This window comes from Amblyraja radiata, chromosome 21 (assembly GCF_010909765.2).
Source record: "Amblyraja radiata isolate CabotCenter1 chromosome 21, sAmbRad1.1.pri, whole genome shotgun sequence".
Classification (NCBI taxonomy): Eukaryota; Metazoa; Chordata; class Chondrichthyes; order Rajiformes; family Rajidae; genus Amblyraja; species Amblyraja radiata.
In genome coordinates this window covers 36,359,137-36,384,845 of record NC_045976.1, presented here as the reverse complement: position 1 = coordinate 36,384,845, position 25,709 = coordinate 36,359,137, and the positions used below count along the sequence as shown (strand labels likewise).

Below are 25,709 nucleotides of genomic sequence, written 5' to 3'. Positions count from 1 at the left end.
GTCTCCCACTCGCATCTACCCCCTCTCTCGCTGTTACACCCCGCTCTTCCTCGCTACCAGGCACCCCATTCGCTTTTTTTATTCTCGAATGACCTTTGCCAAATCCCATGATTCCTTGCGTTTTTTCGGAACGCCGAACTGGCTTATTGCTCAAAGGTCAGGATTATCAGTGAATTCATCCATTTTTGTGCATATTTGATTTTTAAAAGTGACATCAGATCTCTGATGTGCATACCATCCTCAAAAGAATTCTAGCTGTGGCAAGATTAAATTTATAAATGGAGGAACTATGAATCGCTATGAATGATTCCAATATGAGAACAAAGTGTAGTACGTCCAAGATAATGTATACAGACAGGCTATGGGAATGGGCAAGGATACGGCAGAAGAGAATGTTCAGACAGTCATTTTGGCGGGAAAACAATGGGAGTTACTTTTCTTAATATGGCAAGTTAAGTGTTCACTCCTTCCACCTAGACCACTAAATATCAGATTCTGTGAACAATTAAGGACGCAAACATTTGATTGGCCTTTATTGCAAGAGGTTTGGAATACGACAATGAAGGCAGCCTAATGCAATTATATTCTGACCTGGTAAAAGTGTGCATAGAAGTGCTCTCCCCAACAAGGATGGATGTACTTGTAGCAGATGGAATGAAACAACAAATCCTTGGATCTAACAGAGATTCAGAGGTGACATCAAGCAAACTGTCTAATGCTCGTCAAAGGTCAGAAAAATTAAAAGTTGATCTCTTCAAACATGAACATCTCTTCCATATCCTGACAGGGACATCTGGAACAAACGATCAACAACTCCAAAATAAGGAGTTGGGCTTTCAGGTCAAAGATGAGAAGACATTTCTTCATCGTAGATACTGAATCTTGAGAATTCTCTGTGCACTTTCAATCAGGAAGTATATTCAATGCAAAGATCAAGAGATTTTCAGATGTTAAGGGAATGTTAAGGGAATCAAGAGATATTGATTGGGAACAGTCGAGGAAAGTGGTACTCAGCTAAAATATTAGGCATGATCTTAACAAATGATACAGCAAGCACAAAGGGTTACCCCTGTTCTAATTTCTTAAGATCACAAGCTAAGATTAATTTTGTTTTGGAGATATTCAAATAGAAAATTTGCTGAATTCACGGTGTTATTTATTGGTGTAAAGATGTTCCGACAATAGACAATAATTGGCACAACAATAATCTGGAGCTAAACTATTTTAGTTAACCAGAAAAAATTGACGTCATTTATCAAATATCAGTGGACAGATGCAAGCTACAACTGAGGAATTTAAAAAAAAACAGCCACTCAATAAACAGAAACAAATGCTTTAACTAAGCCAAAGCAATATTGATTAGGGTAACCGTTATCGAGCTGACTAAATATAGCTTCAATAAACATTTCACAATTTTCCCTTTGCACCCTGGAAAACTATTGCAAACACTGTGCGATTCACCAATTCTTCTTACATAGATTCGTAAAGCATCACAATTTCAGTAACTTCAGTTATGGAGGAAACAGGTCAAGGTTAATGCAACAAAGCTTTTTAATTCAGTGAACAAAACTGCATGTCAGGCAGGGTGAAAGTATTATTCCACAGTATTAAAATAATTGCTATATCATAACACTTCAAAATTACCATGTTCCATCAAAAAAACATTACTGAAATATCACTAATATTTTAAAAAAACTGCTAACTTCGCTGTCAGGAGAATAGAGTTTCAGAAAAAAAATTTCATGTGATGGATTCAATATGCAAATTTATTTTTCCTCGTTAAATTGTACGAGTTCACTGCCATAATATATGCATGGGTATTCCAGTGGCACAGGACTCACTACATTTGCTCCATAACTTGCAAACGCCAAAGATACACATAATAGAATGTCTGTATGGAAGCTTATTACCAGTTGTGCTTCCTGAAGACAACTTAATCGATAAACAAGAAACAAATAGCTACCAATCATAATATTCACCTGGTGTTCAATATGAATCATGTAGACCCATGTACTACAATTCCCGGATAAGAGTAAAACTGTTAAGTCATGTTGGAGAGGTCAGAATTTCTCTGGAAATATAATTATAGACAGCTTCAGAAACTGAATACCCATCTGGAATATGAAATTACTGATTGTTTGAAAGATTGGTAAACTTTGTAATCAAGCTACAAATAAATTGGTAGGCATTTTTTAAGAGAACAAGATACTGTGTATACGAAAACTTGCAAACAAAATGCAATCAAAATTAGGAAGACAAGCATGAAACAGGAAGGAATGCGATCCCCTGCATTCACAGCATTATCCTTGTATCATCTGGCTTTTTCTTTATGCTTACATTCGTGTTAACCACTAAAATTTGGATTTGGTTCCTCGATTATTACCCACGAGTTGGAACTCAGAAAATGGAACATTAATTCTATGTTTGAATGTCCTCTTTACTTCTGTTAAAGGCATATACATCTTCTGAAGCAAGTGCTGCTCTCCGATAATTTAGTCTTTGTCAAGTAGATGGACCCCGAATGTCAGCAAACACAGATATGGGCAACACAGATAAACCCCGATGAAGAAATACTTAATGTTGTTTTTTTAATTAAAATGTTAAATTTAATCCTGACATTATTGTTGCCTTTCAAAGACCTTTCAACAAAGCTAGCCTTTAAGATGCTTTAAAACATTAGCAATTCCACAAAGGTTAGGAAAAATACTCAAATTGCAAGTAACCAGTCCCACTTTCCTTGTCCTAAAGTAAAATTAACTCACACTGTTAAATTTACAGAAGAAAACATATTTACTTTGCACATGGCTTTTGATTAGTTTTTCCCCCATTCCCTTTTTTCTGTTGAAGGAAACAAAATGTTATTCATCTTCACATAAAAAGCTCTGGAATCACTGAAGTTATTTTCATTCGCTCATTGGAAGTGAACCATATTAATAAGGTCATTAATTTGTGCCTATACTCAGTCATAAAGCCCAGAAACAAGGATTTTAGTACAATTTACCCATGCCGGCCAAGATGTCCATCTATGCTAGTCCCACCTGCCTGGGTTTGATCCATATGCCTCTAACCGTTTCTTATCCATGTACCTGTCCATATGCATTTTACATTTTGTTGTAGTACTGGACTGTCATTGAGTTGGTGCACCACTTACTTAGATTTCAGGTGAGAGCACACTGCTAAAAAAAAAGCCATTACATGTGGAGAGTGTTTAGACATACTAATTGTCAATTAGGGAAGGCTCATGCAAATCTTTTATCTCTGGATAATGTTATACCTTTCAAACACTATTGTGGATGTATTCATCGCTACATGTACAAAGTATCCCATCACTTTCCTGATTGATGTCCCACAAATGGTGTAATGGATCTGGAGAATCGTTCCTCCAATACTATGGCAAAAATAACCCGATAAGGATGATTCAAATCAGGAATAGGAATTTCATCATTCACAGGGTGGAAGCCATGAAGTATTGTCCTTTTCTTTTTTCACAGATGCCGCTTGCCTGACCTGCTGAATTTTTCCAGTATTTTCTTTAGTTTCCATTTTCCAGCATCTGCAGTTTTTGATTTTCACCCTTAATTAATAATTGGAGTTAATTAATTATTGCCTCAATTAATTTGAATAGAGACTGTAAAAGAACTTGCTGGTTTGTCAGGTGAATATTGTATCAATAGACAATAGGTGCAGGAGTAGGCCATTTGGCCCTTTGAGCCAGCACAGCCATTCAATGTGATCATGGCAGATCATCACCAATCAGTACCCCGTTCCTGCCTTCTCCCCATATCCCCCAACTCCGCTATCTTTAAGAGCCCTATCTAGCTCTCTCTTGAAAGTATCCAGAGAACCAGCTCCACCGCCCTCTGAGGCAGAGAATTTCACACTCACAACTCTCTGTGAGAAAAAGTGTTTCCTCGTCTCCGTTCTAAATGGCTCCGTTCAGTTTGTATCCACACACAGACTGAAATAAAATCACTACTGCATAAATATTTAGAACAGGTTAAACTACATGGTTCTGGAGATAATGAATAGTTTTAGCGCCAACTCTCAGACACCTCCTCCTACTTATCCCTGGACCAAGACCCCACAGACGAGCACCAGGCCATTATCTCAAACACCATCACTGGCTTCATCGCTTCCTGCTCCCTGCCCTCCCAAACCTCCAACCTCATTGTTCCCCACCCCCGCATGGCCCGATTTTATCTTCTCCCCAAAATCCACAAACCCCATTGTTTCTGCTTGTTCTTGTCCCACCAAACATATTTCCACATACCACGACTCCATCCTATCCCTCCGGTCAAATCCCTCCCTACCTATGTCCAAGACACCTCACACGCTCTTCGTCTCCTTCATGACTTTCGTTTTCTTGGCCCCCATTCCCTCATCTTCACCATGGATGTCCTGTCACTCTACACCTCTATCCCCCACCAGGAGGGTCTTAATGCCCTCCGTTTCTTCCTCAACCGCAGAACCAACCAATCCCCGTCCTTACCCTCAACAACTTTTCCTTTGACTCCTCCCAATTCCTCCAAATCCAAGGCATAGCTATGGGCATGCGCATGGGCCCCAGCTATGCCTGCCTCTTACTAAGTAGGGTATGTCGAACAATCCTTGTTCGAGGCATACCGTGGCCCTATCCCTGACTCTACCTCCGCTACATTGACTGCATCGGTGCTACCTCCTGCACCCATGCTGAACTCACTGACTTCATCCATTTCACCACTAACTTCCATCCGGCACTCAAACTTACCTGGACTATTTCCAATATCTCCCTACCATTTCAAGACCTCACCATCTCCATCGCAGGCGACAGACTACTGACCGACATCTACTACAAACCCACTGACTCCCATGGCTATCTGGACTACACTTCTTCCCACTCTGCTTCCTGTAAGGACGCTATCCCCTACTCCCAATTCCTCCGTCTACGCCGCATCTGCACCCAGGATTAGGTGTTCCAAACCAGGGCATCAGAGGTGCTCTCATTCTTTCGGGAATGGGGGTTCCACTCTTCGACTATAGATGAGGCTCTCACCATGGTCTCCTCTATATCCCGTAGCTCCCCATCCCCCCCACTCGTAACATGGACAGAGTCCCCCTTGTCCTCACCTTCCACCCTACCAGCCATCACATACAACAGATAATCCTCCAACATTTTTGCCACCTCCAACGGGATCCCACCACTGACCACATCTTCCCATCTCCTTCCTCCTTTCGGCTTTCCACAGAGACCGCTCCCTCCATTACTCCCTGGTCAATTCGTCCCTTGCCACCCAAACCACCCTTGCAACCGCAGGAAATGCTACACTTGTCGCTTTACCTCCCGCCTTGACTCCATCCAAGGTCCCAAGCAATCTTTCCAGGACAGGCAGAGGTTCACCTGCACCTCCTCCAACCTCATCTATTGCATCCGCCGTTCCAGGTGTCAACTGCTCTACATCGGTGAGACCAAGCGCAGGCTTGGCGATCGCTTCGCCCAACACCTCCGCTCAGTTCGCAATAACTGATATCCCGGTTGCTCAGAACTTCAACTCTCCCTCCCATTTTGAATCCGACCTTTCGGTCCTGGACCTCCTCCATGGCCAGAGTGAGTCCCACCGCAAATTGGAGGAGCAGCACCTCATATTTCGCTTGGGTAGTTTACACCCCAGCGGTATGAACATTGACTTCTCCAATTTCAGGTAGTCCTTACTTTCTCCCTCTTTCCCCTCCCCTTCCCAGCTCTCCCACAGCCTACTGTCTCCGCCTCTTCCTTTCTTTTTCCCGCCCCCCCCATCAGTATGAAGAAGGGTCTCGACCGAAACGTTGCCTATTCCTTCGCTCCATAGATGCTGCCTCACCCGCTGAGTTTCTCCAGCATTTTTGTCCACCTTCGATTTTTCCAGCATCTGCAGTTCTTTCTTAAACACGAATAGTTTTTAATTTCTTTACACACATTTGTGAGAGACCCAATCATCCGAATGGCTTCTTACTATTTTGCAAATGCCTCAATTTTTATATATGTCCAGCAGAAAATAAACTGAACTCACAATATAAGAAAACCAATAATATCAACAGTCCAATGTAGCACTATTTAATGCTAAGGTTGTGCCATAGTAAAGAAATTGTGCAAACACCACACGTATTAAGCATGAAACAAACTGAAATTTAATTCAGGTCACTGTGATCGAATTGCTCCCTACACAGAGTCTAAGTTACAAATTCATTAAGTACCTATTTTTTAAAAACATGACATTTCACATTAAAACAAAACCAGGGTCGCTACTGACCAGCACACTTACAATGACATCAGATATTATAATTAAATGGTTGCCTTGGTTACCAATGAGTTCTCTAGAATCATTTAACAAAAACAGAAATTTGATAAACATCAGAGCATTTCAAATTGTCGAACAATGAAAAAAATCAGTGCTAGAAAACAGCAAAATAACCGAGGCAATATAATATCAGTGCTAAATAACAGCTGGCAGATACCAGCATTCAGGATAGAACAGTAAATTGAATTATTGTCTACCGTCTCTGGTAAAGGATTTAAAAAAAACTATCAGTCATTTATGGATAACAGACTCCTGCTAACCATTTATCTTCCACTGTAACTTTGAATCAAAATGATTTCAAATAAATTACCTTCTTTTTACAAGGCAGGTGGCAAGTAGACCTGCTGTTTATCTATTACAAACTAAAAAGAAAAATCTCTCATTCCAAGATCTATGTGCAGATGGCAGGAATGCATTATAACAAACTGACAGTTTTGAGTTTGAGGTTTAATGCTTAAATGAGTGAGTGGGCGACACAGGCTGCAAAAACTGAATGTTCTTGTGGAAATGTTTTTGCCTGAAGACCGTCTGAGATTAAACTGGCAATATGTCACCAAAAACAAACTTATTTTTCACTTTAGGGTATTTCCATAACATTCTGTATGATGTTGATCTCGAGTATTTTTTTTCTTGGCAACTGTTGAATTTGCAACAGAAGTGATGGATAATATATTTAATATATTATTCGAAAATGATTGATTAGAAGATGAAGGCAAGGCAGTCTATTCTTTTGATTAAAAAATGAGTAATATTTGTGCTATTAAAATACTTTCTGCACAGGTACAGTATGCCATGACAAAAGATCTATAATGACCAGGAAACACGAACTAGATCCTGGAAATCTGCACTAAAATGTGCACGAGATATTCAGCAGAACAGTCAGTGATTGCAGAGCGAGACGTACACACACTGTCAACATTTAAGGTTAACCAGAAAAGTGGGAAAACAACCGTTTTTAGTTAATACCAGGAACTGCAGATGTTGGTTTAAAAAAAAAAGACAGTTCTAGAGTAACTCAGTGGGTCAGGCAGCACGTCTGGAAATCATGGATAGGTGACGTTTAGGGTTGGAACTCTTATTCAGACTGGTTTTTGGTTCCAGTGGAAAGGAGAGCATTGCATATTTGTGAATGAAATGGTACCAGGAAAATCCAGAAGATGCACACTTATCTTAGACGCCATCAAGAAAATAAGATAAATGCTTATGGCAACAACTGTACAGACAGAAAACCAGGGTAAATGTTACATGCATGACTGATCGGTTGGAATTGTTAGAACAGATCGGTTCCGATGTAAATAGGAAAGGCAAGCTATCAGAGATTGTTATATTCAATAGAGAGTCTAGAGCTGCAACAACAAGGGTGGTACTGAAGGGAAACTAGTTCTGCCTCTTTTCAAGTATGGGTTTGGGATGGAGATGTAGAAGGATTGTACATCAATGATGATGATGATCTGAAGCAGATGAGGAAATAGACAATAGACAATAGGTGCAGGAGTAGGCCATTCGGCCCTTTGAGCCAGCAGCGGCAATCACTGTGATCATGGCTGATCATCCATGAAGAAAGTGGCAACTGTCAAAATAATGGAGGCACACGTGTCACAGATGGACAAGGGGAGAAAGACTTAAGGCTCAGTGGGAAGAGCTATATTCTGAAAGGTAAAATAAAGCTGAATTAATGTGTCCACCAAAACAGTCAGGCTTGTAGATATTGGAGGGGGCGCCGTCGAGTATTGTGGACATCCGAGGGGACACAGTCGATTATGGCTGCCCAGCCTGCACCCTTTCACCCTTTTTTAATTTTTTGGTATGTTAAAAGGTTTCGTTTAGAGGTCTAATCTTTTTTATGTGGGGGGTGGGGGAACTACATTTCTCAGTCCCTACCTGGTCGGAGATGCGGCTTTTTTCTGAGCCGTATCTTCGCCCTTTCCTCGCGGCCTACCAACGGGACTGGAGCGGCGTTTCCTGCCGGGACCGGCCAGAACTTCGGCGGCGGCGGCACAACGCTGGGGCGCCATCGCAGAGCGGGCGATGCCTTACCCGGGTCGCCGTGCGGTGGGCTCCGGAGTGCTGAGACCGCCAACTCCCAACATCGTGGAGCTGTCGTTGCGGAGCTTCCAGCCGCGGCGGTGCTGACTTTTAAACACCGCGGAGCCTGGGATCTCTAGCCGAGATCGTAGTGCAACCCAAAATGCAACACCTCACACTTTTTGTATTAAATACTATCAACCATCCCTCCACCCACCTGGCCAATCAATCTAGATCCTGGTGCAATCTTTCACAACCATCTTCACTATCTGCAAAACCACTAACTTTGTCTCATCAGCAAACTTGCTAATCTTGCCCTGTATGTTCTCATCCACACGCACACACACACACTCACACACACACACGTGCACACACGCACATGCACACACGCGCACACACGCGCACACACACACACACGCACACACACGCACACACACACACACACGCACACGCGCACACACACACGTACACTCTCACACACACACACACACGCACAGCGATGAGGCAGTGCAGCGTAGGTTCACTAGGATAATCCCCGGGATGTCATGTGAAGAAAGATTGAAAAGACTAAGCTTGTATTCACTGGAGTTTAGAAGGATGAGTGGGTTTCTTATAGAAACGTATGCAATTATAAAAGGGCTGGACAAGCTAGATGCAGGATAAATGTTCCCAATGTTGGGGGAGTCCAGAACCACATCCTTTCCACATCCATCTTTGGCCCATAAACCAAGCCAGAAGAAAGCGCATGGAGAGGTCTGGCTAAAACAAATAGTTCCCTGTTATTTGATGTTTCTCCAGGACAATTATCTTGGTGTAATAGTGACCGCTTTCATTCCTGAAAGATCCCACTCTCTCCCTCTCTAGATGACAAACAGTAACGGGCCCAGCATCGAACACTGAGGCACACCACTAGTCACAGGCCTCCAGTCCGAGAAACAACCTTCCGCCATCACCCTCTGCTTCCTTCCATGGAGACAAATTGCTATCCTTTCAGCTGTCTCTCCTTGGATCCTTCCAGATGTAACCTTCCAGAGGAGCCTACCATGCGTAAACCTTGTCAAATGCCTTACTGAAGTCCATGTACACAACATCTACAGCTCGGCCCTCATCAACCTTTTTGGTCACTTCTGCAAAAAAAATCAGACATGACCTCCCACATACAAAACTATGCTGACTATCCCTTATCAGCCCTTGCCCATCCTGTATAACGATCTACAGATGTTAAGCTTACCAGCCTATAGTTCCCAGCATTTTCTTTGCAGCCCTTCTTGAAAAGAGGCACAACATTTGCCACCCTCCAGCCTTCCAGCACCGCTCCTGTATTTAAGGACGACATAAATTTCTTCCAGGGCTCCCGCAATTTTCTCTCTAGTTTCCCGCAATGTCCTCAGATACATCTGATCAGGCCCTGGAGATTTGTCTACCTTCAAACACGACAGCACCTTCAGTACTTCTTCGAAAGTAACCTTGACTGCTCTCAAGACACTTCCAGTAATTGCTCCAATTTCCTCCGTCCGACTGTCTTTCTCCTCAGTAAATACAGAGGAGAAATACTCATTTAGTACCTTGCCCATCTCGTGTGGTTCCACACAAAGGTGACCGCTTTCATTCCTGAAAGATCCCACTCTCTCCCTCTCTAGTTACCCTTTACCCCCTTATGTATTTAAAAAATCTTTTGGGATTGTCCTTAATGCTACCCACCAGAGCTATCTCCTGGCCCCTTTTTGCACTTCTGATTTCCTTTTTTAGTTTACTTCCTAGTTCCCGAAACTCCTCCAGGGATGCACTTGATCCCAGCTGCCTATACCTGTCCCATGCATCCTTCTTGTTTTTGACTAATGTCTCAATTTCCCTCATCAGCCAAGCTTCCTTACATTTGCCTGCTTTGCCCTTCACACTTTTTCCCTCACCCCGTCTCTCCTGAATCTCCTGTACCCCGGAACATTGAGCTGCCAGTCCCACCTCTCCCTCAACCAGGTTTCAGTCATCGCTGCAACGTCCCAGTCGATCGTACCTATCCATGCCCTAAGCTCATCTGCCATACCCGTTAGGCCCCTTGCATTGAAATACGTGCAGTTTAAACCAACCGTCCTTCCTCGATTTCCACCTTTCACCTGCCTATTCTGTCAACTAACCTTTCCCACACCACCCTCCATACCAACTTTTAGCCTGTCACGTACCTCTGTCCTGCACAAGATCCCACCCCATGCCAACCTAGTTTAAATCCTCCCGTGTAGCATCAGCAAACCTTCCCGCCAGGATGTTGATCAGCCTCCAGTTTAGGTGTAACCTGTCCCTTTTATACAGGTCACCCTGGAAGAGATCCCAATGATCCAGAAATCTGAATCCCTGCCCCCTGTACCAACTCATGTTTATCTGAATTAAGTCAGCCTGGATGGATCCATTTAAATCACAACGGGAAGAAACTCTTATACAAGTCACAAATCTACTGTTGATGATGGAGGAAAATTTAATTCCCACTCTCGAAAGGGCAAAAAACATTTCTGGTTTATCATATGATGGCACCAATATTACCAGTATGATTCCTCAGAGAATTTGTAGAGTAAAATTTACTTCACAACACAACTCAGGTATAAATACAGAGCTTTCATATTCCAAACAACAACTGAAAAAGACTCCCTTGAAGCAGGTCACAACCATAAACTTTCAAGAAGTGTGTTCAGATTAATGATGACCACTTTTTACCTGCAATTTTGCAAAATGGTATTTAGATAGCATTCACAATTTTTCCTGTTCATCCAGTAAGATGTGATTAAAAGGTAGATCACAAAAAGCTGGAGTAACTCAGCGGGACAGGCGGCATCTCTGGAGAGAAGGGAATAGGTGGCTTTTCGGGTAGAGATCCTTCTTCAGACCCAACCCATCACCCATTCCATCTCTCCAGAGATGCTGCCTGTCTGACTGAGCTACTCCAGCATTTTGTGTCTACCTTCGATTTAAACCAGCATCTGCAGTTCTTTCCTACTAATTTCCTAGCTTTCGTTGACAAAGGAAAATGCAAAGTGCTGGACCAATTCAGTGGGTAAGTGGAAGGGGCGGGGAGAAATAATGTGAGGCCGAGGGGTGGGGGGGGGGGGGGGGGGGGGGGGGGGGGGGGTGGAGGGAGGGGGTGTGAGGTTACTTGGGGAAGAAGGGAGGGGTTACGTAGTTATCTAAAATTGGAAAATTCAATGTTCATACTGTTGGATTCTATGTTACCCCAAGCTGAATATGAGGTGTTGTCTCTCCAGTTTATATCTAGCGGGGATGGGGTAATATCATAGTTCATGTTGTTGTCAGATAAACACAAGCTAGACAAATGCTGGAGTAACTCAGCGGGGCAGGCAGCATCTGTAGATAGATTATTTCTATGCACAGATGCTGCCTGCCTGCCGAGTTACTCCAGCATGTTGTGTCTATCTTCGTTGTAAACCAGCATCTGCAGTTCCTTCCTACACATACGTTGGAGATGAATGTTTATGGGCAGCTGAATCTCAGGAGTATATTCTACCAATCCCTGCTACAGCTATTGACATTTTTCTTGCAGTTATTGTGGAATGAATAATTGTGTATCTTTTAATTAACACACAAATATCTATTTGTTCAATCCAATAAAGGGCTCAAATTTCTCTGATTTTATAGTTATGATCATGTTTTGATTCCCAAAACATCAGAATCTGTATTCTTCATTAATTATACACACCTCCTTTTTTCCCCTCATAATTTTGTTTTATTCCAAATTTGCAGTTCTTTTCTTTTCATCTCTTCTATATAGATTCTAACTTAACTGCCTTGATCCTTGATTGTTTCATGCTCAGGGATAACAGGTTCTCAAAGGTCTCCAAGTAGATAAAGCCCTTGATGTTGATTACCCTGTTTAATACTCAGACAAATAAAATTAGCTGTCAGGCTGATCTACAAAATTAAGCGTTACTGTGAAATACTGATGTTTCAAAGAGACTAGATTGGTTAAAATTAATAACCTGTCATTTTATTAATAAAACAATATATGGTGGTTCATATGGAAAATTGTGAGGGCGAGATCACAGAGGAACTAAAAGTGAATATTTGATTAAAACTGATTATATTGAAATGCAGATTAAAATGCAACATAGATTTTTTTAATTATGGGACTGTACTCTATTTCAATTGTATCAGCAAATGAACTGAACCAGATGTAAAAATGCAAGTTCTTTAAAACAAACTTTCACACAAAAAACTTTAAAGTATAAATTAGTCAAATCCGATCTATTGGAAGAATTAAAAAGTACATCCTAATGTATCTCATATATGGTCCAATTACAGTACAAAGATTCAACTGAAAATGAATTACACTGCAGGTGCTGGAATCTGAACCAAAAGCAGGAATGCTGGAAGAACTAGCCCAGTCAAGTAGCATCTGTGGAAAAAGACACCAATTAACCTTTTGAGTTTACTTTTCTTCCTCAGAACTCAAATCTACTTTGTCCCACAGGAGGAACACATTCCTTTATCCACCCTTTCTAATTCAAGCCCCTTGAGAAAGATGTAACTATTTCCCTTATCTTTGTAATAGCCTCTAAACATGCTTGAACAGAAGAAAATGTGCTTTCATTTTCACGAATGATATCTAAAATTGGCTCAAACAGAGTTCATTCTGAAAGGTAGACATAAAATGCTGGAGTAACTCAGCAGGACAGGCAGCATCTCTGGAGAGAAGGAAAGGGTGACATTTCGGGTCCAGACCCTTCTTCAGACCAGCATCTGCATTTCTTTCCTCCACTAGTTCATTCCGGAATTTCTTTTCAGAGAATCAAGTACATTAGACAGATGAAAATTGCCCTATAAAAGCAGCACTATGAGGCCATGATATGTACATACAGGAAAAATAAATGTCCATGATTTCCCTAAGAAGTCAAATGACCATTTTTTTCCTGTAATGGGAAATCGTTTCAAGCGTGGTTTGAGTTAGGGAATAAAACCCTTGCTTTTAAATCTATTATTTCCATACATGTCATTCTAAAATACAATGAGCTAACCAAGAACACAATTATACAGAAAAAAAAAGGATTGGCAACATACCGATTGGCAACATCTCCTTCATCGCACCCAAATTCTTGCATGTTTCACATTTTGTGGGAACTGTCTGTAGCCAAACCAGATTCTTGGCTGTCCAGGTTTTGCATTTGACCCAAATGATAAGTATTTGTCTACACATGGACATAAACTTGTCTCTAGGTCAAAGACCAACTTCTTTCATTTCTATGTTACTGCCTGGTTCCAGTTTGTGAAAAAACATTTATTACCTTTACCGAGATTTCACAATTTCAATACTCTCCTAGACAGATTGGATTGGCAAAAAGGTCTAAAGTTCACATAATTGAATGGATTTACTACAACAGAGCAGAAAGAAACCACAGGTAATTGCTATTATAAATAGAAAGTGGCTCATAATTTTGGAGCATGGCTTTAATTTGATAAATCGAGGCCACAACATGCCACATTAGAAATAGTAATCTTAAATAAACTTGATCAGTTCATCCAAGACTTGGTTGACTGCATCCATAACAATTCTTAATCCTTCACACTTATGCTTCCAATTAGGAATACGGTTTTTAATTGTCACTGATATTTTAGAACACGTGAGAACTGCTTAAATTATGGAATACTATTTAACACATTATGTAATTTTGCAGATATGGCAACAGCTGGCAGGTTCAGCATTTTGTGCTTGCTCCTATTGCCCTTTAGAAGATGTTGGTGATTTATCTTCTTGATTCACTTCAGTCCTTCTGATGAAGGCAATTCCAGTACTGTTTTGATGAAAACGTTGTAAAACATCACCTCAAAATTAATAATAAATCAAAATAGCAACAAATAGTTAAATATTTAAAAAAAGACAAGTATACACAAATTAGGAGTAATCGATCATTCACTTACTCAAACCTCCGCCACAAATTAATATCAAGGCTAATTCCTGAAATTAATAATCCTTTGGTGGTGGGGAAGAAAAACCTCTTTATACATGTATATTGACATCTCTTATTTTTTTACAAAGCAAGGACATCTAGTTCTAAAAGATCAGGCAAGGCAAAACCTCCTCTTTACATCCATCCTACGAAGATACCTTTGAGGAATGTGTATGGCTCAATCAAGTCTGAATTTTTCATCCTTGAGAAAATATATTTGCACCCCTGATGCCAAATATCTTCTTCAAAATTTACTTCAATCTTGGTGTCATCAGCAAACATAACGGTAATCCTTGGTGCCTCCACCCAAAATATAATGGTGTGATGTTTCAGCACCAATACCTGTGCATACCAATTGTTACATCTTGCAAGACAAATTAAATCCATTTATGCCTTCTCCCTTTCCTGAAAACTGGCCAATCTTATATCGATGTCTTCTCCTACATGATGAGCTTTTTATTATTCCATCATCATCTTTGATGCAGGATTTTATCAAGTAACTTCTGGAAATTTTTTAATGCACTCATTGACACCTGTATATTTGCAGCATATGTTAATTTATTCCAAATTTACAAGTTGATCTGTGCAATTTTGTCAGGAGTAACTGACACTGATTAGAGAGCCAAACCTCTCAGCATAATATTAAATATTAGCATTGTGCTAAAATTATGGTCATTAGAGGCCTTCCCCAAAGCAAGCATTGGGGGATGTGATTCTCCCTCCTCCCCGAATCCCTATAGCCAATATGTAATAATTAAAGAACAAATGGTATAGAAGCCTGAAGTCTCACACCACTAGGTTCAGGAATAGCTATTTTCCTGCAACCATCAGGGTCTTGAACCAACCTTCACAACCGTAATCTTTGTTACCTCAGTAACAAAATAGGACAAACCTCTTGCACCATCGTAGACTTGCATATATATAATTGTGCTTTTGCACTCAAATCATAGGCTCCAAAGCCACACTCAGCAAAATCAATAACCCCACTCTCACCATCGACGGCACCACTGTCTCCCCATCTCCCCAGGCCCGCAACCTTGGCATGATCTTTGATTCCACCCTCTCCCTTGAGCCTCACATCCGCCATGTCATTAAAACCTCCTTCTTTCATCTCCGCAACATCGCCAAACTCAGACCCTCTCTCACACCTCCCGCTGCTGAAAGACTCATCCATGCCTTCATCTCCTCCCGACTGGACTGTTGCAACTCACTTCTCCTTGGCATCAGCTCCACCTACATCAACCGACTCCAACTGGTCCAGAACGCAGCCGCCCGACTCATCACCCACACCAAATCCTGGCATCACATCACTCCAGTCCTCAAACAACTTCACTGGCTTCCCATCTCCCACCGGAACACCTACAAAATCCTTATCCTCACCTACAAAGCCCTCCACCATCTGGCCCCCCCATATCTCACTGACCTCCTCTCCCCCTACCAACCCTCACGGTCCATCAGATCCACATCAGCCGGTCTCCTCTCCATGCACAAGTCCAACCTCCGCAGTTTTGGGGACAGAGCCTTCTCCAGGGCAACTCCCAGGCTCTGGAACTCCCTCCCCCAACTGATCCGCAATTCTGTGTCCCTCACCATCTTCCAGTCCCGCCTCAAGACCCATCTCTTCACCTCTGCCTATCCTTAGCCCCACGTCTCCCTCCCTTTTCATCTGTGCATTAATTGCCTCATATTGTGTTTTGAATTGAATTCTGTCTTTACTTTGTGTACTAGTCATGTCTCTACTATTTATTTCATTCCCCTTACATGTTTTTCCTCTACCTGCTAAATTTTTGTAAGGTGTCCTTGAGACTCTTGAAAGGCGCCCATAAATAAAATTTATTATTATTATTATTATTATTAACTTGACTCGAGTTATTGCAAGTCTTTGTAAGTCTGGGGTAACCAACGTGTGAGTGGCAGAAGGTCAGACGTTCCTTTTGGAGGTCGTGTTTTCCATTCTAATGTTAATATACCAAGTCCCTCCTAACTATCTAAGTCTGGAAATTGTCAGTCAACTCAATTATGCTTCAACCGAATATGTGCCCTTTTAAGTCAGCGACTCAAGCCTGAACTAATTATTCTCCCTGATCCAAGGTTAAAGAAACTTCAATGTTCTTACTAAGGTGATCGAGCTGAACAATGTTGAAAGGTGGAACCAGCTATTTGGAACCTCACTAAATAATATGGGTGGCCATGGCGGCGCAGCGGTAAAGTTGTCACCTTACAGCGCCGGAGACCCGGGATCGATCCCGGATACGTGTGCTGTTTGACGGAGTTTATACGTTCTCCGCGTGACCTGCGTGGGTTTTCTCTGAGGTCTTCGGTTTCCTCCCACACTCCCAGACCTACAGGTTAGTAGGTTAATTGGCTTGGTATAATTGTAAATAGTCCCTAGTGTGTGTAGTGTAGTGTTAGTGTGCGGGGATTGTTGGTCGGTGCGGACACGGTGGGCCGAAGGGCCTATTTCCGCGCTGTATCTCTAAAATAAACTAAAATTAAATGAATGCTGAGACACAATTTTTTTTCTATTTTGTCACAATTATCATTCAATGGTCCTATATTGTCACATGTACCGAGGTAGTGAAATTCATTTTTGTATACAGTTCAGTACAAGTTTCATGATACATAAGCACTAAGATACATATTAGATAAGCATCTCAGATACAGTACAAGTGTATGGTAGTAGTATACTAAGAAAGCATAGAGTCGCAAGATGTGGCGGCATTTTCAAGCCCAGTTGTTGCAAGTGCCGAGTTCTTGACATGTCCATGAAGGTCTGTTGTCCTGACGGTATTGTAGGGTCGGCCTGGCCCAGCATAGCCGTTGTTGTCCTCTATTGCTGCTCCAATGCTCCGTGCCGAAGCAGGCCGCGTCCGGTATACGCACATGACCTCTTGAAGCAGCGCTCAGACCAGCTCGTCTCCAAGCCATTGCAGGATCTCCAACGGCCCACTCCACTGTTAAGGCTAGGCGCCGGGGCTTCCTCCCTATGGGCTGCGGCCTGCTGGGTCTTCCTGTGTCCAGCCATGCAGCCTGCCAGGTCTCTCCGGGTGCTCCTCGGTCCATGCCGCGCAAGCCAAACCTGCTGGTGGGTCTGGCTACAACTCGCTTGCATTCCCTCGCCGCGCGGCTCGCGGGATCATCAGTTTCTGCTTATTGATATGTAATAAAAACATCTGTTCTGCCAATTTTACACCATGTTGCCCAATCAGACATTGCTGAAGCAATAACTAATGTAAAATTCCAAGTTCCAATTACCATAATTAGTGCCAGAATAGTGAACAGCCAAAACTTCAGTTTACTGAATGCAACTATTCCAGCATCTCTAGAGAGAAGGAATGGATCATCTTGATTCTAAATTGTGCAGCGTCTCCTCACATTAAGAGGGTGAATACCAATTACCCTCTATTTGTCTTCAAATTGAAAATGGGATGTAGAATTTGAGGAGGTTTAAGTAGTCAAAACTCAGCTTCAACATTTGAAGTATTTCAGTTCTCGTTACATAAAAGTAGAAGGTGCTATATGATTAGCCAAATAGTCCTTTGTGTGCCTGTTATTGACTTATCATTAGTGTTATTGATTTATCGTTAGGAGACCCCTTAACACTCCCTTTTAGGAAATCAACCCAATAAGAAATTTTACTTATCTGTACTCCAATTAACTTTTAAAATTCAGTGGCCTTTCTTTTCAATCAAATATGAATAATATATTGAGCACAAAACCTTTATAAACATTAAATTATTGTACAAATTTACTGTAGTTCAGAGCCGTAAATTTCCTAATAAAACCTTTGTTAGATATCCAGCATCCCAGATTGACTCTAAACTTTCTTGCCCCGACATCCATTTTAATTTAATACAAACACAGCATGCTTAATATATAAATCCCTGAAATTACTTACAACCAGAGTTCATATGTTGGGGCTGATGCAAAACAACTTTGATTCAAAAAAACTCATATCTAACTTACACAAGCCTTTATTAAAAGCATTTTGCAAACATTTCCTCTGCAAGCATGATCCAATAACTATATCTCACCAAATACTTCATGACATCGCACATACTAACATAATTTACATGCAATTTTAAACAGCAATGAAATAATTGCATTATTTTGGACTGATTTTGTAGGGCGAGCACTGAGTGCAAACCCCATTGTGCATTTAGTTTGCTGAGACACCCACATGTCAACTGATGCATTTATTTGCATCTAGACGATTGCACTGCACATTACTAAGTGCTGGAAACTACAATTATTTTTCATCTATAAATAACAGTTACACACAATATTAATCATTTGATAATTCAATAACGAAATAAATAACTAAAACAGGTGCAAGAGTTACTTCTGCTTCCTCCTACATCTATTGATAATTTCAAGTATGGAAAAATTATCATATACATGAACAAATTTAGCCACAGGTATTGAATGTTAATTTGAAACAAAGAACTGAAATCGGAGTGATTACATGAAAATAATTTCAGGAAAGATTCTTTAGATATTGAGCCAAAACAGCTTGTATAATCTAACTTTTTTTTTTTCTGGAGGCCTCATAAAAAATGAGAGAAACCACTTTTTAAACATTGACAAATATAAATGTGCCTGATTTTAGCTGTCCTGTTTGCAAATCATATTTGAAACAGCATTAAATTCTAGATCTGAAGAGTGTGAGATTAATAAGAAAATGAAGCATGAGAATAATTTTTGCAGTTTCTTTGCAAATCTATCCCATCAAATATACATCAGTCTTATCCATTGATTTTGCAAAGTCCTGTTTCAAGTTAGTTCAGCACTCTTGCTTTCATGTTTTTACATTGATTAAATTGTTTTATCATTTATGCAAACATCTCAGGTTACAGTGTTTTCATCTATTCTATTTAAAGTTTACCAAAATCACAAGCATAGCATTTTAAAACTAAAACAAATTAATTCTGATTCAAAGGACAAGCATTCAAGACATCTTAAAAAAGTAGCTTAAACAATACTAACAACTGCTGTTTATATCCACTGGGCTAAATGCGTCTATTTAATTTTTCAATACATTTATGAAGAATACCCTGTACAACAGGAGACACTTAATCTTGAAGATACAAAGCTACTGAGCTTACAAATGAATTCCCATGCAACTCAAATCCATTAATTTTCCAAACTAACATCATGACATTTTCCCAAGATATACAATATCTTTCTTCTCTTTATAGATAAGCAGGAGAAATAAAACACATTTTATCAGTGAATTGAATTGAAGCTTAGTTGAACTCAAACTATATGATACCCATTGGGTTTTCTGCAAAATTAGCAATGGCACATTTGCTGAATCTGGACTTCACTATGTCCCCATTATTCAAATCATCATTATTTGAACTTGCCCTGTTAGAAGCAGTACCTTAAAAATTGAAATAGGTGTCAGCCTTTTGGGCCTTGAGCTGATTGCGACATCCAGGTAAAATCAGTTAACCTACATAAACAGTGCTTTTACATGCATTAGTTCGTTCACCCTAATTTTCTCGGCTACTAAAACTAACTATGTGTTCCATATTCAAACAGCACTTTGTATGAAGTTATGTTTAAGAAGGGACTGCAGATGCTGGAAAATAGGGGTAGACAAAAATGCTGGAGAAACTCAGCAGGTGAGGCAGCATCTATGGAGCAAAGGAAATAGACAATGTTTCAACCCAAAACATTGCCTATTTCCTTCGCTCCATAGATGCTGCCTCACCCGCTGAGTTTCTCCAGCATTTTTGTCTACCTTGTATGAAGTAATGTTTTCTGATGTAGCTCTAAAGATCACCATCCATGAAAAGATTCCCACACTCACATAGAACTCTAATTTTAAGGTTAAGAAACCTAATTCTGTGCATTCCAGACAAAAAAGAATTCCCTCCATTTACCATATATTGAGAGAAGACTCATTATCCTTTTCACTGCAATTAAATAACTTCATTGTTGACTCAATTCAATACCTTCTGTATGTATTCCATTCTTAGAATTAAATCCTCAAATTTAAAATTAACCATCACCTCAAAGGTTTTGATCGAGATCAATAACAGCAATTAGTCATTCTACTGGCAATAACTACAAAACAAACATAAGTATCATCTTCATTTAGGCAACATGCTTCAATCGTCATAAGAACAGTTGGTGGGAGGGATACTATAATTTTGAAGTTTAGAAATTTACAGCTCAGAAGAAAACCAAACTCTTCATAAAAGTTGGGCGAAAGAAAGATTCGGCCAATTCATATTTTCAAACTCACGGCCCACTGGCTGTTGCACAAAAATGAACGCAATTTCAATGTATTTTCCAATTTCCTTTCAGGCAGCAAGTTCCGTTGGGCGAAAGCCTTTTTAATTATTAAATCAATGCCTACTGACCTTTGTCTACTATAGGAAATGGGTCCTTTCTTCACACTATCTAAACCCCTCATATCTTTTAACATCCCAATTACATCTCCGATCACCCTTCACAGTTACAAAGAAAACCAATTCCAGTCCATCCAATTTCCTTCCACTGTTAACATTTAAGCACAGGCTCTATTTCTTCTCTCGTCTCATTACATGCTTCCAGTAATGTGCCAATCTTACCAACATACCAACTACTATACTTTGCAAGTCATCCACCAGCAATTTCCCCCTATTGGGTTTGTAGGTTCTGATTATTTAACTCTAATTCTCTTACAGGGGTGAACGATCTCCACTATATCCAATGTTTTGATTTAGGTTTAGGTTTATTATTGTCACATCTATTAGGAACAGTCAAAAGCTTTGTTTTGCATACAATCTGATCAGATAATACTACTACAGATAAATACAAGCCAGTCAAACTCGAGTATGATAGGCAGATCAAAGGGGAAGATACAGAATGCAGAATATTCTTCCACAGACAAAATCCAGTGTCCTCAATGCATTCACTCTTCATGCAAAAAACACATCCAGTTCGTGCTCACATTACAATCTGCAAACCACTTGCAGATCAAAATTCTGTGTACATTTCAAATTTCTAAACAGCTATGATATATTGCTTTTGCAGCATTGTAATCTCAATTGCTACCGTGCACTCACCATTTTTTTTCTCTTTCTCTCATTTTAAAAAAACACTTTCTGAACCTGGATTTTCTAGGCTCACAAATTATGTTTTACAATTTTTTTTGGTACAGATTTAATCTAGTACATAACACATGATAAAATAATAGATGGAAATTTAAGTAGATCATTAAAGTTATACGCATCCGCACAAATGGACAGACTTTAAAAAAAATGCAGCTGCAAAATACCTATTGGCTGGACAGAAGAAGGTGGTGAAGTTCCACTTGAAGTTTTTTCTGGAGATGGTTGTGACTTTTCAGTAGACGGCGAAGCATCTCGCATACGGCTGATAACACTATCGGAGAGCTGTTCAGAGAAAATTGTGGAACAGTCAAGGTCAAAGCCCCAATTTTGAGGACCATTGCTATCTAGGATATTCTTCCAGTATTGGTAAAATAAAAAGGTTAAATCTTTCAGGCACAAACTATACTTTATAAAAAAACTTCAGTAGTGTTTACTAGTTACATTCCCAGAAGATTTACTTCATCTTTCAATAGCTTAATAATTTCAGAGCAGAGAACTCATTTCATATCATGGACATGATCTGTGAAGTGTGGAAATATTTTTTACATCTCTACACTTCACATGTCTTAATATGAAATTTTAAAGAAAATTCAGGTTTTCAGTTGGTGATAAATATCTCCACTTGCAAGGCTGGCTTTATCACTTTCGACTTTTACAGGCAGCCTCCTTGGCAGAAATACAAAATGCGTAATATTTCATTGATAGTTTTGTGGCAGTACATTACTCATGCTGCAGAAGCTTGTCCATGACCAGACAAAATTTAAAATTTTAAGACGCAAATCAAGATTAACTTACAGAAATTCCATTAAAGATATACGCACATAACCTGGCTTATGAAGTTTACGGAAAAAAATTACTACAAAATCTCCTTTCACCATAACAGCAGAAATATTCTCAGAACCATTTTTTTTTATACTATCAGTTCTTGAAATTTGTTTTCTTCAAAGGATAACATATATAATCCCATTCAAAATGCCAGTTTAAAAATTGGAATTGAAGTTAAAATTTACATGGAGATCTACAGATTACAATCAGATAATTATGGTCAAGTTGGGTGCTTAATTATCAGATGTACGAACAATGGAAAAATGAAATTCTCATTTGCTGCTGCTCAACAGGCCCATTAACATAATAAACAGATAAATATATAATAATCAACAATATAATAAATTAGTAATATATGACTGGGTACTCATAATAGAGCAAAATCACAGTCCACAGTGCTACCAAAGACATATGCATAGAAGATCATAGTTGCTAACGTAAGTATTGGGCAGTGCCTGATGGTTGCTTGGAAGAAGTTGTTCTTGAATCTGGTGGTCACGGTTTTCAAGCTTCTGTAGCTGCTTCACAATGTTAGTAGTGAAATGAAAGCATGGCCTGGGGGATAGACAAAAAATGCTGGAGAAATTCAGCGAGTAAGGCAGCATCTATGGAGAGATGGAATTGGCGATGTTTCGGGTTGAGACCCTTCTTCAGACTGATGTCGGGGAGGGGGGGAAAGAAAGGAAGTAGGCGGAGATAGTAGGAGTTGTGCGAGAACTACGAAGGGAGAAGAAAGCTGGGCTATCTAAAATTTGAGGTAAATGTTCATACCGCTGGGGTGTAAACTACCCAAGCGAAATATGAGGTGCTGTTCCTCCAATTTGCGCTGGGCCTCCCTCCGGCAATGGAGGAGGCCCAGGACAGAAAGGTCAGAGTGGGAATGGGAGGGGGAGTTGAAGCAACAGGGCGATCAGGTTGGTTAAGACGGACTGAGCGGAGGTGTTCAGCGAAGCGATCGCCGAGCCTGCGCTTGGTCTCACCGATGTAGCAAAGTTGACAACTGGAACAGCTGATGCAGTAGATGAGGTTGAAGGAGGTGCAGATGAACCTCTGCATCACCTGGAAATACTGATTTGGTCCTTTGATGGAGTCGAGGGGGAGGTAAAGGGACAAGTGTTGCATTTCCTGCGGTTGCAAGGGAGAGTACCCAGGGAGGGGATAGTTTGGGTGGGATGGGACAAATTGACCAGAGTTAAGGAGGGTGCGGTCTCTGCGGAAAGCAGAAAGGGGAGGATATGGGAAGATGTGGCCAGTAGTGGGATCCCGTTGGAGGTGGAGAAAATGTTGGAGGATTATATGTTGTATGCGACGGCTGATGGGGTGGAAGGCGAGGACAAGGGGACTCTGTCCTTGTTACGAATAGGGGGAGTTGGAATGAAAGCAGAGCTGCGGGATATAGAGGAGACCCTGGTGAGAGCATCATCTATAATGGAAGAGGTGAACCTCCGTTCCCTAAAGAATGAGGACACCTCATCATGGGCGCAGATGCGGCGTAGACGGAGATATTGGGAGTAGGGGATAGAGTCTTTACAAGAAGCAGGGTGGGAAGAAGTATAGCCAAGATAGCTATGGGAGTCAGTGGGTTTGTAGTAGATGTCGGTCACTAGCCTGTTCCATGCAATGGAGATGGTTAGATCTAGAAACGGTAGGGAGATGTCGGAAATGGTCCAGGTGAATTTGAGTGCAGGATGGAAATTAGTGGTGAAGTGGATGAAGTCAGTGAGTTCTGCATGGGTGCAGGTGGTAGCACCAATGCAGTCGTCAATGTAGCGGAGGTAGAGTTTGGGGATAGGGCCAGTGTACGCCTGGAACAGGGATTGTTCGACGTACCCTACAAAGGCCCGGGTGATGTTGGTCTTTGATGAAAATAACTGCCTTTAGACGCAAAGCCTCCAGTACATCCCTTTGATGGAGGGGAGGTCAGTACCTGTAGTAAACTGGGCTATTTCTTCCAGCCTATTGTTATTTTGCCTATCTCAACAACTCCTTCATTCCTGGGAATTCAAGTTGTCAAACCAGGCCATGATGCAATGAGTCAGTATGCTCTGTACCTTACACCTGTGGGATTTCAAGAGAGTGTTCGTCGACATACAGATTTTTGTCAATCTTCTTTGGAAGCAAAGTGGCATTAGACAATAGAGAATAGGTGCAGGAGTAGGCCATTTGGCCCTTCGAGCCATTCAATGTGATCATCCCAAATCAGTACCCCGTTCCTGCCTTCTCCCCATATCCCCTGACTCCGCTATTTTTAAGAGCCCTATCTAGCTCTCTCTTGAAAGCATCCAGAGAACCTGCCTCCACTGCCCTCTGAGGCAAAGAATTCCAGACTCACCACTATCTGTGAGAAAAAGTGTTTCCTCGTCTCCGTTCTAAATGGCTTACTCCTTATTCTTAAACTGTGGCCCCTGGTTCTGGACTCCCCCAACATTGGGAACATGTTTCCTGCCTCCAGCGTGTCCAAACCCTTAACAAGCTTATATGTTTCAATAAGATCCCCTCACATCTTTCTAAACTCCAGAGTGTACAAGCCCAGCTGCTCCATTCTCTCAGCGTATGACAGTCCCGCCATCCCGGGAATTAACCTTGAAAACCTACGCTGCACTCCCTCAATAGCAAGAATGTCCTTCCTCCAATTAGGGGCATTGATGGGCTTTCTTTATAATTGCTTCAATGTGCTGGGCCCAGGACAAATCTCATGCATGCCCAAGAACTTGAAGTTGCTGACTCTCTCCACTGCTGATCCCTTGAAGAAAATAGGTTTGTGGATCCTCAGCCTCCCTCTTCTAAAGTTATCAATCAGTATCTTGGTCTTACTGACGTTGAGCGCAAGATTGTTATTCTGGCACCATTCAATCAAGTTATCAATCATCTCCTGTATTCAAACACATCATTACTTGCTATTCATCTGACAACATTGTTAAGTCTGAAAAAGGGTCTTGACCCGAAACATCACCCATTCCTTCTCTCCAGAGCTACAGCCAGTCCTGCTGATTTAATCCAGCATTTTGTGTCTACCTTCGATTTAAACCAGCATCTGCAGTTTTTTCCTACACATTGTTAAGTCTGTAAATTTAAAGATGATATTGATGGAGTGACTAAGCACAGAGCAGGGATCTGAGCCTGACATATTTGAAGTCTTCTAGATAATATTTACAGAACCTAGATACATTTTTCCTGCTAATTATTTTGCATATAACCATATAACAATTACAGCACGGAAACAGGCCATCTCGGCCCTACAAGTCCGTGCCGAACAACTTTTTTCCCTTAGTCCCACCTGCCTGCACTCATACCATAACCCTCCATTCCCTTCTCATCCATATGCCTATCCAATTTATTTTTAAATGATACCAACGAACGTCACCACTTCCACTGGAAGCTCATTCCACACCGCTACCACTCTGAGTAAAGAAGTTCCCTCTCATGTTACCCCTAAACTTCTGTCCCTTAATTCTGAAGTCATGTCCTCTTGTTTGAATCTTCCCTATTCT

The 25,709-nt window shown here is 40.9% G+C and overlaps 1 protein-coding gene across 1 annotated transcript in view; it reads right to left on the bottom strand.

The window, feature by feature from the left end:
• chchd3 (coiled-coil-helix-coiled-coil-helix domain containing 3) overlaps positions 1–25,709 on the bottom strand; it is a 224,566-nt gene that overhangs the window by 189,898 nt on the left and 8,959 nt on the right. Inside the window, exon 2 of the mRNA XM_033040094.1 lies at positions 21,558–21,675. Coding sequence (XP_032895985.1) covers positions 21,558–21,675 — 118 coding nt within the window. The remainder of the gene's footprint in view (positions 1–21,557; positions 21,676–25,709) is intronic.